The sequence below is a fragment of the Orbicella faveolata genome, unplaced genomic scaffold, assembly GCF_042242905.1.
Source record: "Orbicella faveolata isolate gen_17 unplaced genomic scaffold, um_ofav_v1 contig_24, whole genome shotgun sequence".
Classification (NCBI taxonomy): Eukaryota; Metazoa; Cnidaria; class Anthozoa; order Scleractinia; family Merulinidae; genus Orbicella; species Orbicella faveolata.
In genome coordinates, this window is record NW_028301552.1 from 10,538,753 (window position 1) to 10,552,086 (window position 13,334).

Below are 13,334 nucleotides of genomic sequence, written 5' to 3' on the forward strand. Positions count from 1 at the left end.
ATTAGCAGATCGTAACATGGGAATCGACAACATTGAAAAAGGTTACTTCTGCGCTGGGCCCTTAAGAATAAACATTGATTTTTAGCATGATAGAAGGCCTTCCCTGTTATCAAAATACTGAATCGCATACTGTATGAACTACTCTTTCATTTTTACCTTTAGTAAACAAATTTTATTAGGCACTTCACATTGTGAACACTTGCTTTTGATATCATAATACAATCTGTTGTCTTCACCACCTGTCATGTTTAGCAAGCACTGAATTGAAAAGATAAGTTCAAAAAGTCTTTAAATGCTCTCTCAACTTATTTATAAGCACTACACTAAATTTTACTACTTCAAATAGATTTTCCATAAAACCATGGGTGCAAAAAAAATTGACGTCCTGCATTTCACCACCTAAACATTTAATCTGACATGAACCTGCCCAGCAAGTTTTCAAAAGACTTCAATAAGGTACCATTAACCAGTTGACAGAAGTGGAAGGTTAGGTGTACCATATTACATTGGTCTTTATAGTTATTGTTTTAAAAAATATGTTTTGCACTTTTCAATTCAAATGGTCAATTTATAACATTTGGTTCTTTATTACATATTAATTTTATACACTGGTAAGATTGGTTAAATTTTCTGATTTAATTAATTCTCGAGCATAGCCATGTCCAGTTGACTCCACTGAAGTAAGGATGTGATTTGATTTCCTCCACACCATTCACCCCAGAACCTAAGAATGAGAAGCACACAAGAAACTGCTAAATGACAAAATAATACCAACTATAGTTAATAGAGGGAATGGTTAAGAAGCCCAGTAAACATTAAAGAAGCAAACAAACAGGCTAAGATTTATGTTGGAAGGTCCTCGACTCTGCACATCTTTTGTTTTATGCTCATTGACTATAATGGTTATTCACATGTAGTTGTATATTAAACACGCATAACCACCTCTTGAATTTTGCCCTGGGTTTTGGGCAACGCCAACCCCCAAAAATTAATAGCCAACAAAAACATACAACAAACAACTTCACCAGGTTTCAAGACCAGTTTCCTCTATTAACTATATATCAACTAAATTCAAGATCAACTGGGTTCTTAAAGACAATAGGGTTAAAGCAAAATTCAACTGGGTAGTATATGAGAAATACATGTGGCACTTAATATTGATGTGAAGTATTTGAAATCTAAATTAATTTTGAAATTGGAGTGGTTGCACAATGCCAAAAAAAACACAAATGTCCAACTGACAACAACTCACCCAATCTCTCTGAGGGTGACACTCTCAGAAGCTATATTTAAAGAAGTAAGAAACAAATCGATTATAATGAAATACCACCAAAAAAATTTGCATAATATTTTAATATTTAAAAATACTCAAATTGATTGACTACACCTAAAGTTGCGCTAATTGCCAATACATAAGTCGATTAGTAAGAAAATAGTATTACTCAGTTATATTATTTTATAAACAGTATCAACACAAAAACACACTCCTAATTCAAAGACTTTGTAATCAGAACACTGTACCTCTCTCAGAAGGGATTTAGCCTCTGGCGAGATTTTATTTGGCAAGTGTAATTCAGTGTGAGTTTTTATTCCCCAGGGATGTGCCGTTGAGAGCGCCTACAACATTGACAAAGAAATATAAAAATTCAACAAATCTTGCATGGACATTTAGTACCCAATATACTGACAGTAAGAGAACATGAAATGATAGTAACAACATCCAACACGTGATAAGTTAACACTAACCATATTTTCAATCAGAAATAAGTTCTGAAAATCACCTGATCATGTTTAATTTTATTTTATTGTAAGTTGTGGTTCCAGAAAATATCCATACCCTCCCTAAGAAGGATTATAATTTGGAAATTCCAGTGGGGAGGTTGTGTCTCAAAAGCCAAAACTACTAAAGGAAAGTATATGAAACAAAAGTGGAATTTCCAGAGAGGGACACACCAAAAAGCCCTTCAACCCATACCAGAACAAATAATTAAAAATACACCAGTGCATGGATCCCAGCAGGGCTATGTAATATACAGGTTTATTATCCAAGTGCAGTGAATACCGTCCAAATAACAGTACAAATATACAGCGATATTGCACAGTTATTTGTACAGTAGAAAACCTGTTTGCCGGATAGGTCAGCATACACATGCAAAACTGTCACACTCTACCTCTTTCACTGATAAATTTATTGACATAGCAGCTGGATAATAAATCTCTTATTAGGCACAACTCGTAAATATATACAGCGATACTACACACCAAAACATCCAATAAGATATATGTATTTTAATTTACTTGCAAGGAACGACAATGTCATTCCAGCACAGAAGTTTTAGAATCAAACCTCAGATGCCTTTTGTGTACAGGGAGAAGTGCTTGCAAAAAGATATATACAGGTAGAGCTTTTTCTCTGGACATTACTGATCAAGAAGTTCATTCATAAGTCTAGAGATACATGTATATATTATGCAACATTTGATCACACCTGTCCTGTGATTATTTCATAAAGTAGAGCTCCAACACTCCACCAATCAGCTGCAGTTGTTACTTCATCAACTTGCCACATCTCTATAAAACAATATAGGACAACCAAAAGCAGTTAATTAAATAGCATGTAAAAAACTAAATCTAGGTCACATCGTAAATGTATGTAAGTCTTATTTGCTACATAAGCTGAAGCCAAAATTGAAGGTTGTGAGGGAGGTTAAAGGTTGAAGTCCATTCTAGCTCTTCGGATGGAATGAGCCTCATGGTTCATCAGCGGCAACTGCTGGTAGTGTTGCTTAACAGGGATGACAGGAAGACCACGACAGGAAAAAATTTGATGGCAAAGGGCTTGGAGAGATCAGAGAGGAGAAAGATGATAAGTGAGAAAAAGGATTGGGAAGGAAGACAAGGAATAGGAAGAAATGAAAAAACAAAAAGTTGATGAGATGATAATGATGTTGATGAGAAGGAAGATGAGGAAAAAAAGGAAGTGGAGGAAAAGGAGATGGTGGAGGAAGAGGATGAGAACAAGGAGAAGGAAGAGGACAAGGTGGAGATGGAGGATTAAGGGGAGGGCAAGGAGGCAAGAACAAGAATGAAGCTAATAAGAAATGAATAAAAGTATCAAACAATGGTTGACACTTAACAAGCATCACTTAGATTGCAACAGAGGCATATCCTTATTCAGATTTACCAACTGAAAATGTTACCTGGAGCACAGTAAAAGTGATTCATAGCCTCCTCATCTGGAATATGTTCTGTTTCTTCCCATGAACCAAAATATGTGAGAAGGATATGGCCCTCTTCATCCAGAAGCACATTTTCAGGATGCAAATCTCTGTGACAATAAAATGGAGTTCTGATAATCAATAATCACTACAGATGAATCAAACAAACCTTGTACTGTCAACTTTGGAACTTAATTAATATACAGTGTATACCAGATGCTTAATAACTTTGCAGCAAACCAAATTGTATTGGAACCAAGAGAGTTAATGACAGCAGATACCAATCCATAAGTAGTGCATTTCAATAAATATTATTAACCATTTGAAGTTGTCCTTCAGCAGCATGTTGGGTGATTAGTAATGGTAAATTGACCAGGCTTTTAGCCAGATGGGTGTCCAGGCATCCCGTGGATGGCCACTTTCTAAAGATAATTGTTTTAGTTTTCATATGTTGCCTTATAAATTGCTCATTTGAGCAGGCCCCATAGCACACTTTGGACGGCGACTTTTCAATTTCTGGCTTAAAGCCTGAATTGGACTAAGTGGAGTACAATTTAGGGAGTAATTGTGCAAGTAATTTCAAAATCAGACGAGCACAAAGTGCGAGGCCAATTTGAAGTTTCGAGCGCAATTACTCCCTGAATTGTGCAACACGAAGTCCAATTACGAAATAACTGTTAGTACCTAATAACAAATTTCGGAATTAAACTTGTCTCTTGAGAACTTTTTTTGAGCAAAGATGTCTGTACATAGTGCTTCTCATAAGTTTTCAAAACTGTGGGAAACACTGTGAAGGAAGCAATTAAAGCACGTACAATTGAAGTGCAAATCACATGGGTATCCAATTACAGATATCCAATTACAAAAAGTTCAAATTGGATACCTGTAATTGGAAACCCACATGATCATGCACCAATTACATGACAAATAGGCAAGCGGAGAACCAATCACAATAGAGAATTTTGAAATAGATACGATTCAACAGACAATTTGATTTTTAATAGTTCAAGGCCTCAATCAAATCGTCTATTTATTCAATTAATACTACTAACAATAATATTTATTCAGTAGTAGCTGTCAGTCGATGTTACCTGCAAATAATTCCTGATGTGTGCAAGTAAGCAACAGCCAACACAAGTTCTGCAGCCCAAACTCTGATGTGTTCATCCGGTACACACTGGGCTGCAGATGAGAAATACTCATCCAATTTCACAAACAGTGAGCTCTTGTTATCAGGACGGACATCAGTTGCCTCTCTGTTGCATTTATCATCAGAGTTTTTGTTTATTTTATGAGCCTCTTGGTTCCCCTCTGATAGCTTATTATTGTTACCATTAATTGGAGTTCTGAGGCCTTCAGTGTAATTCTCCCAATCCACAGCAGCTGCAGCTGAAACTTTAGTGTCAAGCTCACTGTCTTGCACTGTTGCAGAATTGTTAGTTCTGGATCCAAAAGCTAGATTATTGGATACATCCTCTCCATCTAAAGGTATTGCCGCAACTTGAGGTGTGGGGCGATCATTTTTTGTATCAATATTTTTAGTCTGAGTCACACTTGCATCAGAAGCAGAATTCTTCAGCTCAGAGTTTTTTCCGTTAGCATCTCTTATGAGGTAGTCATGAGACTCCTTGTTTCGCTGGTAACAAGATGTATGATCCCACAGTCTCCCTCCTCTAGCATACTCCAGCAAAAGGTATATTGCAGTTGCAGTTTCAAAGTACTTGTAAAGTCGCACGATGTTTGGATATTTGCCCTGCAAAGAAAGTACATGTACTTTATTGTATTTTGACTAAAGCTGGCTGCGCAGAATATGTATTACAGGGTACATGCATGATAGAGGATACAAGTGTACTACAGTATTCTCATCACAGGCATAGTAAGTGCCAGTTTATACATGTACATACTACAACCCTCTACATTGAAATAATTATTGTATTTTTGAAACACCTCTTACTTTTCTTTATTTTGTCCTTCCCCACCCCTTCACATTAAGTTCACTAAGCAATTAAACACATGACTGCATTGATTTTTAGCACTGAGGAGTATTAAATTGTATATAGCCATAACCTATGAGTTCAGTATACTTTGCACCCTCTGACATTTACTCATCCATATTCAGTGATGTATCTAAGTAAATTGCACTTACATAAAGACGTCTCACAGATTTCCTTCTTCGACGTTCGCTTCCTTGAGAGTTCTGCTGTGTTCGTGTTGGTCCTGATTTGCAGAGAGCCTGAGAGAATATTAAGTCAATGCATGTAAGAAAAAGTGAAAGCAAATTAATACAATATTAGAGAGAAGCACAAAAATGTTTCAATCAAAGAATTGTAGAAATGCAAACAACCCTCAAGGAGAAACTTATGGATAAAAATGACAGGAAGAATGCAATTTTTCCTCAAAATGACCTTTAAATTGATTTTTCTAATCTTAAATTAATGTTGATTTCATAATAAAACTTATAAATATTTGATGATGTTCTACATGCAGTTGCTGTGAGTTGTTGAGCTGTTGTCTTTCTGCCAGGGGGGGGGGGGGGGGCGAGGGTGGGTGGCTAAAACGTTTACTAGGTGATTCTTCCTTGAGATCCCAATGAACAATTACAAACCTTGATGACAAAAGTTTCCCCATTGTGAATATTCTCGACCAGTATCACCTATAAATCCAAACAAAAATAAATAAATTAGATTTTGTGTCCAGTATATGTTATAAGTAAATTAGTACTATACATATATTGATTTGAACGAATACCGTACATCAACAGACAAACCTTGCCAACAATCCCCATAACTTTCAAGTCTGCAAGTGCGAGCTCCTTGAATTTTTGCAGCTCATCTGATTTGCATAGGTCACTTGTATGCGATGGAGAAGAGTCCTACAATCAGTCACAAATGACAAGATAAAGCTTTAAAGTTCCAAGTGGAACAAAGGGTGTTACTACTGTTTCGCTGATAAACATTCAGCTTATCTCATTTTTCAAGTTTGGCACGCGCGCTGTTTATGTTCAACATTGAGTACGTGCTGTATTTGAATTTATATATCACAATGATGCTTATTGTGTAATACGTTTAATTTAAAGTTCCGTAAGTCCAAGAGTTGCCAGTTGTATGGAAACAACCAAGCTAACCAGTTGTCAGGTCTGTTTGCTCCCAGTTATTGCTAGCCAGTTATTACACTAACCAGTTATTTGCTGAGGTTTTAACCTACCGTTTGCCACAATGTACATCAATTACGGAGGCAGTCAAGAAGTAACTTTTAAAGTTGGTTTGCAAGTTTTGTTTAGATCAATTTCCTGTTTGTTTTGAACACTTGTAAGGTCAGGTGCCAACATAATTTCTTTGTATTATACATTGAATTGAATTGTTCAATTAAATATGGTTCTTCCTTTGTATTGGTGACTTTGGTCTCTTGTTCAACTGAACAACTACATGTACCTCATCACCTGCTATCAATTTCTTACTTAACAATTTTTGAGCAGAATCAGCAGTCCACTTACCTGCTCCGATTTCTCTGGAGACTCACTTGCAACAAGGTATGTGTTGTAAAGAGCTTCAGCTTTCAACAGATACTGAGCTGTCTTTCGTCTCACTGCCTCTCGTCTCTTTACATCCTTTTCCCCTAAAAAACAAAACTCACTCAACAATTTATTCAAGGAAAAATAAGCCATTTATCAAAGCGATTCAGTCTCTGAGTGGTTAAAAATCACAAAGCTGGAACAATGCAATCAACCTACATGTATCAGTGAATCAGGGATTAGAGTTACAGGTTCATAGTAAGCTGTTACAATGTATATGAGTACGTCATGATATTTGCCCTTCAGGTGCCTATATGACGCACTGGGTAAGTCAAAATCTCCCGGCACATCAGAAACAACTTTTATCGGCACCTGAGATTCATAGGAGGCTTTTTGAGAGACTGCTAATTTCCCATTGCTGTGACATTATATGGATATCAAATTACGTCAACCTCAGCAAAATCAAACTCATTGATAAGAAACTTTTATGACCTTTTGAAAAATGCACACATGTCTATAGTTTAAGTGAAAAAGCTCGTGGCAGTTGAAGTTGTTTACTAGACACCTATTTTCAGTGTAAATGGTGCGAAACACGGCATACACAATGGTTTGGCACTCAAGGAGTTAAACTACACCAATAATGAATGTATCACACTGTATGTCACACACATGAGTACCTTGTACACCACTCAGAAGCAGACCAACACAAGTCTTATACAAGCTGAATGCCTCTCCATATTTGCCATTTACTTCACAATCTAATGCCTTGTGTATTGTGTGTCCTGCGGCATACAAATAGTCGCTCTCTTTAGGATCAATGTAGATATTTGCTAGATCAGAGATAGTTCTCTGACGTGTTACTCCCTTTACCGAGTCACTTGAACTTGTGAATGACTGTTTATCTTCCATTGTACCAGCTGAACTTGAGTCCTTTAGTGGGGAGGCCTCAGCAGATTCTGTTTTCTCGACAAAATTTTTCGACTCTGATGTCTTTTCAAGACTTTTTTCAGTCCACTGATTTTCATCATGTCCATAACCAACTGAAGCTGAACTTTCAGTGGAAGCTTCAAAAGTGTCTACTCTATTTTGGTGCAAAGAAAGATCATCTGCAGAATCCATACAGGGGAAGGGGGAAGATTCATCTCCTTCTTGCTTTGACACATCATACTCAGAAAATGCTTGAGGAAAGCTAAGCTCATCAGTGTCAGCTTCCGATGCAAGAATTTCTAAGTCCTCTCCTTCACTGCAAATTGAAATTGCTCGGACAAGCCAATTAGGAGGTTCAGCACTTGAGTGATCGTCCTTCTCAGATATGTCCAGCTCATTATCTAGACTTTCCTCAGGATCCTGTGTAAAAACATCATCATTATGCTCATCTTCATTGTCTTCAGCAGCCTCTCCATTTGAGTGCCTGGTTAAATCAGTTCCCCCACTTTCACACCCAGCTGGTGGCACTGTTTCACGTTCATCATTTTCATCCTCATCCGAGCTGAGGTTGTCGAGACCTTCAGTCAGAGAAGGCTGCTTATAGAGCCACACACCCCCAAGGGTAGATGAATCTTCAAGATTATCACCTGAAAAATAAAGGAAGGGTTGAATGAATGGTTATAAGGCAATAATTACATCAAACTTACATCAAGCAATACATCTATGTACATGTATGAACTCAAACAGCATTTTTAGGGTAGTCAAAGGTGCATCAATAGACAACAAAATTAGTTTGGATCTGTCACAAAACCCAAAATGAGTCCCTGTGCATAATTACACTGAAAGCTAAGTACTGCAAATAATGTTTTAATACCAAACTCATATAAACAAATACAAGGAAAAGTTTATTGTTTCAAGATTGCTGCTCGTAAGCATAACCAAACCTTACCATTCTCTCTGCTTGCAGTACAGGAAAGCGATGGTGACTGCCTGTCATTTTCAACATTATTTCCAATACTTGCATCCAATTCTTTGACAGTAGAACGTCCTCTAAGGCTTTCTCCTTCTGTGTCAGATGAACTGCCTTCTCTGCTTCTGACATCATCACTGCAAACTGGGCTATCAGGGAATCCCCCCTGAAAATTATGAACACAAGTAAATAAATTGTGCACACACAAAATTAACCCTTATATCTAACAATTATTCGCCAAAGGCAAAGTGAACATAAGCATGAATCAATGCGTTTTTAAAACATGCAATAAAAACCCCAGCAGAATTTAATGCAAGTGTTAAGCTAGGCGGAAATATCTCCATTAAAAACTTTGATGACCATTTTGATTATTTACCTAGATTCTTCCACTGTAAAAGCCAAATAGTTTTAACTTACTTGCCATGCATTATGCAAGTGTTTCGAAATTTGGCAATGAGTAAATATATACCTCAAAGAACTTAACAAATGGTTGACTTGTAAACAGATCTGGGATGCTTCCAGCAAATGTCAAAAGTTCCAAAGCTGCTTTTCTTCTCTCTTCAATTACTGACTCTTCAAAGCGGCCTGCAATCGTATTGGATCAGTAAAAAGAATTTTCAAACCTTGCTTTTTTTACAAACCCTGAAATGCAGTCCAGGCCAGACCAAACAAAGGTCAGACCTGCAGAGAGTCAACTCTCTTTATGTCTCAATCATGTTCCCTCATTTGGCCCAGACACTTTTTGACAGCTAGAGAAAATGTGTAATGCAGCCTTCATGCTTAACTCTGTGGTAGTTCTTTTTCTCATTTGGCCAGCTTAAATAGCTCAGTAAACCACACGTGAAACCTCTGCCAACCATGACCATGCACCTAGCTAATACATGTAGCTATAATTGTTTAAGTAGTTTTAAAGAAAACACTGTAAGTTCTGATATTTTTTAAGGTTTAATTTTTGAAATAATTGTTAATAATATAATTGTATTTTATCTGTGTTCCTAATTAGTGCCGTTGGTCCTAGAACGACCAGACACTTTTGATAAAGGACATGCATGTTTTCAAGAACAATTTCTAATACAGTGACATACCGAAAAACTTTGCCTTTGGAAATGCTGGAAACTCTTCTTGCTTGGCATGTTTCTGGACATAGATCTTTGAAAGCTCTTGGTGCAGCTTCTTAAAATCACTGAAACGTCTCCACACGGCTATCTGTAAACAACAGAAATTACCCATAAGAATATGACTTTTATATGTTATGGGAGTTCATTGAACGTGTGTGTATAGTAAGGGTCATTATGTCTTTGACAAAGCCAATTAGTTACAAGCCATAGGATAAAGGAAAGTACATGTAAAGCCAGTCACCATCCTCAGTATCAGAGAACCAAGCAGATGGCTCACCAGTACAGAACTAGCACTACAGCTGTATGTTCAGTTTCTGTCATATTAAGCAACTATAAGAAGTATGGCTAGATCACCAAGGTTGAGAAAAGCAAGAGGCCAAAGACCACTAAATTTAGATCTCTCCTTCGACTGTTAATTGCTGAGCAGTATTAATAAAGGTATATGTACATGTAGAGATTGTGGAGGTGTGGTAGCCTCATAGTTAGTGCACTTGGCTCCAGATCAAACTGTCTGGGTTCGAACCCTGGCCAAGGACATTGCTTTCTCCACCCAGGTGTAATAGCCAACTTGCTGCTGGAGGGTAACGCTGCGATGGACTGGCATCCCATCCAGGGGGAGGGGATAGTAGAAATACTCCAAGCTAGTCGAGTCATGCTACTGAAACCTTTACCTTACAGGTACAGTAGAGGAGGGCTCTCAAGAAAGACAGGAACAAGGAAGGATGGCTAAGTCATAATATGCCTGAAGTAGTAGTGTGGAACAGGGAAGGAGGGGTTAACAACAAAACAGACTTATGTGACATGAGGAGACAAGAAGATGAAGTAGCAGTACAATAATTATACTCCTAGTCACTTTAGAGTGGATTTCAATTGAGTGAGAAAAGTAATCCAGCAATTACTTTGGTTTTGGTTTTACTACGGTTTGAAATTGGCTGAGCAGTCTCATTGGTACATGTTGGTAATTGGTTTGGTTTTGGTTTTATGACACTCTATTGAAAACCCCTCTATGCAATAGAAATTGCAGTTAAGCACCAAGGTTATAATTCAAATGGCTCTGCTAAACCAATGGATTACAGCATTTTTAAAAAAATGAACAACAACCACCTCAGTTGCCCCTTCAGGAAACTCCTTCTGAAAAACCTAAAAAGAAAATGGTGAAAGTTTCATGAAAGATCATAACGCAACGTTTTTATTTACATCACATTCACTTACAAAGGAACTTTATACCATGTATTGACACAAATATATTTTCATTAACTGTGTTACATTTGACAGATGTTTCTCCTAATGTGTGCATGTCCCTTAAAAAGTAAGGAAAACGTCTGTATACAAAAGCTTACACTAGTATGTGCTGAACATGCTGGTGGCTGTGATTACATGTATGATGATATAGATAGTCTACAAAGTAACTAAAAAATATTTTGAGATATTTGTCTTTACGACTGGATAAATCAGGTTGCTAAGAAACTAAAAAATAAATAAATAAAAAATAAAAGAGCAAAAAAACAAAAACAAAAAAGCAAAAAAAAACAAAGACAAAAAAAAGAAACTAACAACAATAAGATCAACTGAACGAAAACACGATGATAAGTTCTTAACCTGACCGGTTCCGAAACATTGCATTCGGAACAACAGGAACAAAGCCTCAATGAGCGACAATGTAAAGAAAAACGTTTGCAGCAATATCGAAATTCTTTGCTATTTTAAGACTTTGAAATGGTTTGGGAATCTAAGAAGCTTCCAGAGCGTTATGCCACATAAAGCTACAGTTTTTTAGCTTTTATGCGCTTGGAAAAATGGTTGTCTTTCGTTACCTTGGAAGTGACTTTATACAAAGTGTGACCGGCATAAGCTCGTCTCGGGTCCGATACATTGAATAGTCGGACCCAATGATCATCCATTTGCGCCATTCCAAGAGACCGTTTACGGATATCATGTCAAGAGAAAACACCATTTGATTGAAGTAACTACTCCGCCAACAGCTTCCGCCATCTTGAAAATCAAGCTAGTTACCAGATCTCAGCATCACTATAATAGAAAATCATCCCCATGCATTCCCCATAATCCAATTCGGTCACACCGGAGTAAAACGAAGACTCTGGGTGAAATGCGGACAATGCAGACCGCAGGCTACATACTTTTTAAAGTAAGTATCGTGTTATTTCCATTATCGACTGCTAAACGTAAACAGGGTTATTTAACAATTATTCCACGGGCGCGCGTGGGATATAAGATGGTAGATACTGGATAGCCAACTTGGCTATTATCATCTCCTTTAAAAAAACTGGATCATTGGATAATGCAGTTCGAGAGTTTTCACTGACTTAGCCATCGTAGGTTAGGGACCATCATACCATGCTCTACAAATATGGTAAACGTACGCGTGATTTTTTGGGGCGTTTTTATTTTCTTTATTCTTCGGGCGCTTTTAATAAAATAATTGTTCCACTCTCGCTTGTTGGATATGAGATGATTATAGCCAACTCGCGCTCGTGCATAATTGTTAATTATTAAAAACTAGATCATTGGATAATACAATTCGAGAGTTATCATTGGCTTAACCATCAAGTTAATATGAGCCATCATACCATTCTCCACAATGGGGCACTTTTATTTTTATTTTAGTCTAGTTTTCTATATTTGGGGGGCGTTTTCAATAAAACAATTATTCCACTCGCGCTTGTTGGATATGAGATGTTTATAGCCAACTCGGTGCAACGTGCCTCGTTGGCTATCTACCATCTCATTTCCAACAAGCGCACGAGGAATAATTGTTAATTATTACATTGAAAGTTTGCACTCCGGTTAGCCTAAGTATCACTAAGAATACTAAGAAATTTCTCAAGAAATAAAATGCAAACAGCGGCAACAAACACAACACATGAACTACGCATGGTTTGGAACAAAAATCTAAAATTTTCTTGACGTTTCGCATGCTACAGCACGCATCTTCAGAAGTGGCGGTTACAAAAAAACGAAAGATTTAAAACTTAAAAATACAAAGCGAGGTACTGGTAACTAACTAAACAATAACGAAAACAAATGGTGATAGCTAATAAAGTGACAGCTTTTCACTGCTAGCATTGTCATTAAGTGTTGGTTTTAAGTCTCGTATAAACAATGTTTCTTTGATTTTACAATGTAAATCCCATTGTTCACTAGCTAAGACCTCGCGTCGCTTTGTGTTTTTAAGTTTTAAATCTTTCGTTTTTTTGTAACCGCCACCTCTGAAGATGCGTGCTGTAGTATGCGAAACGTCAAGAAAATTTTAGATTGTTGTTCCAAACCATGCGTAGTTCATGTGTTATGTTTGTTGCCGCTGTTTGCATTTTATTTCTTGTTAAATTGAAATGGCCAAAGAACAAGAGTGTTTAAGAAATTTCTGCCTATTACTTCTGGGGGCGGATCTTTGTAATACACTCACAGGCTATGTGCCACATTTAGTGGAGATCACATTCGAATGGAAAGCGATGTCTGTGGCTACCGTTTGTCACATCCGGTTTGTCACATCCGGGTTTGTAGTGTCACGTGACATTTCCCCAGGGTATCGCACGTGGGACGTTTTGGAAGGCAGCGAGTTTTTGTTTTTG

At 37.3% G+C, this 13,334-nt stretch overlaps 2 protein-coding genes across 2 annotated transcripts in view; both read right to left on the bottom strand.

Annotated features, from left to right (window-relative positions):
* The window catches only part of LOC110061010 (polycystin family receptor for egg jelly-like), a 353,714-nt gene that overhangs the window by 224,774 nt on the left and 115,606 nt on the right, over positions 1–13,334 (bottom strand). The window lies entirely within an intron of this gene.
* On the bottom strand, positions 145–11,740 carry LOC110043222 (ribosomal protein S6 kinase-like 1). The gene is made up of 16 exons (XM_020748663.2): positions 11,559–11,740; positions 10,849–10,884; positions 9,712–9,832; positions 9,096–9,211; positions 8,606–8,792; positions 7,407–8,303; positions 6,712–6,833; positions 5,986–6,090; positions 5,824–5,871; positions 5,365–5,451; positions 4,310–4,971; positions 3,201–3,328; positions 2,489–2,571; positions 1,522–1,617; positions 1,253–1,283; positions 145–724 (listed from the first exon to the last, which is right to left on the bottom strand). The coding sequence occupies exons 1-16, from the start codon at positions 11,652–11,654 to the stop codon at positions 636–638; spliced, it is 2,904 nt and encodes a 967-aa protein (XP_020604322.1). The 5' UTR covers positions 11,655–11,740; the 3' UTR covers positions 145–635.

What these genes read in the sequence shown, in the direction of transcription:
- LOC110043222 (XM_020748663.2), bottom strand. Translation starts at nt 11,654, where the DNA reads ATGGCGCAAATGGATGATCATTGGGTCCGACTATTCAATGTATCGGAC. An exon ending in CTCCAGAGAAATCGGAGCAG is followed by an intron (nt 6,091 to 6,711) that starts GTAAGTGGACTG and finishes GACTGATTGTAG; the next exon opens with GACTCTTCTCCATCGCATAC. An exon ending in GGGAAACTTTTGTCATCAAG is followed by an intron (nt 5,452 to 5,823) that starts GTTTGTAATTGT and finishes ATATTCTCTCAG; the next exon opens with GCTCTCTGCAAATCAGGACC.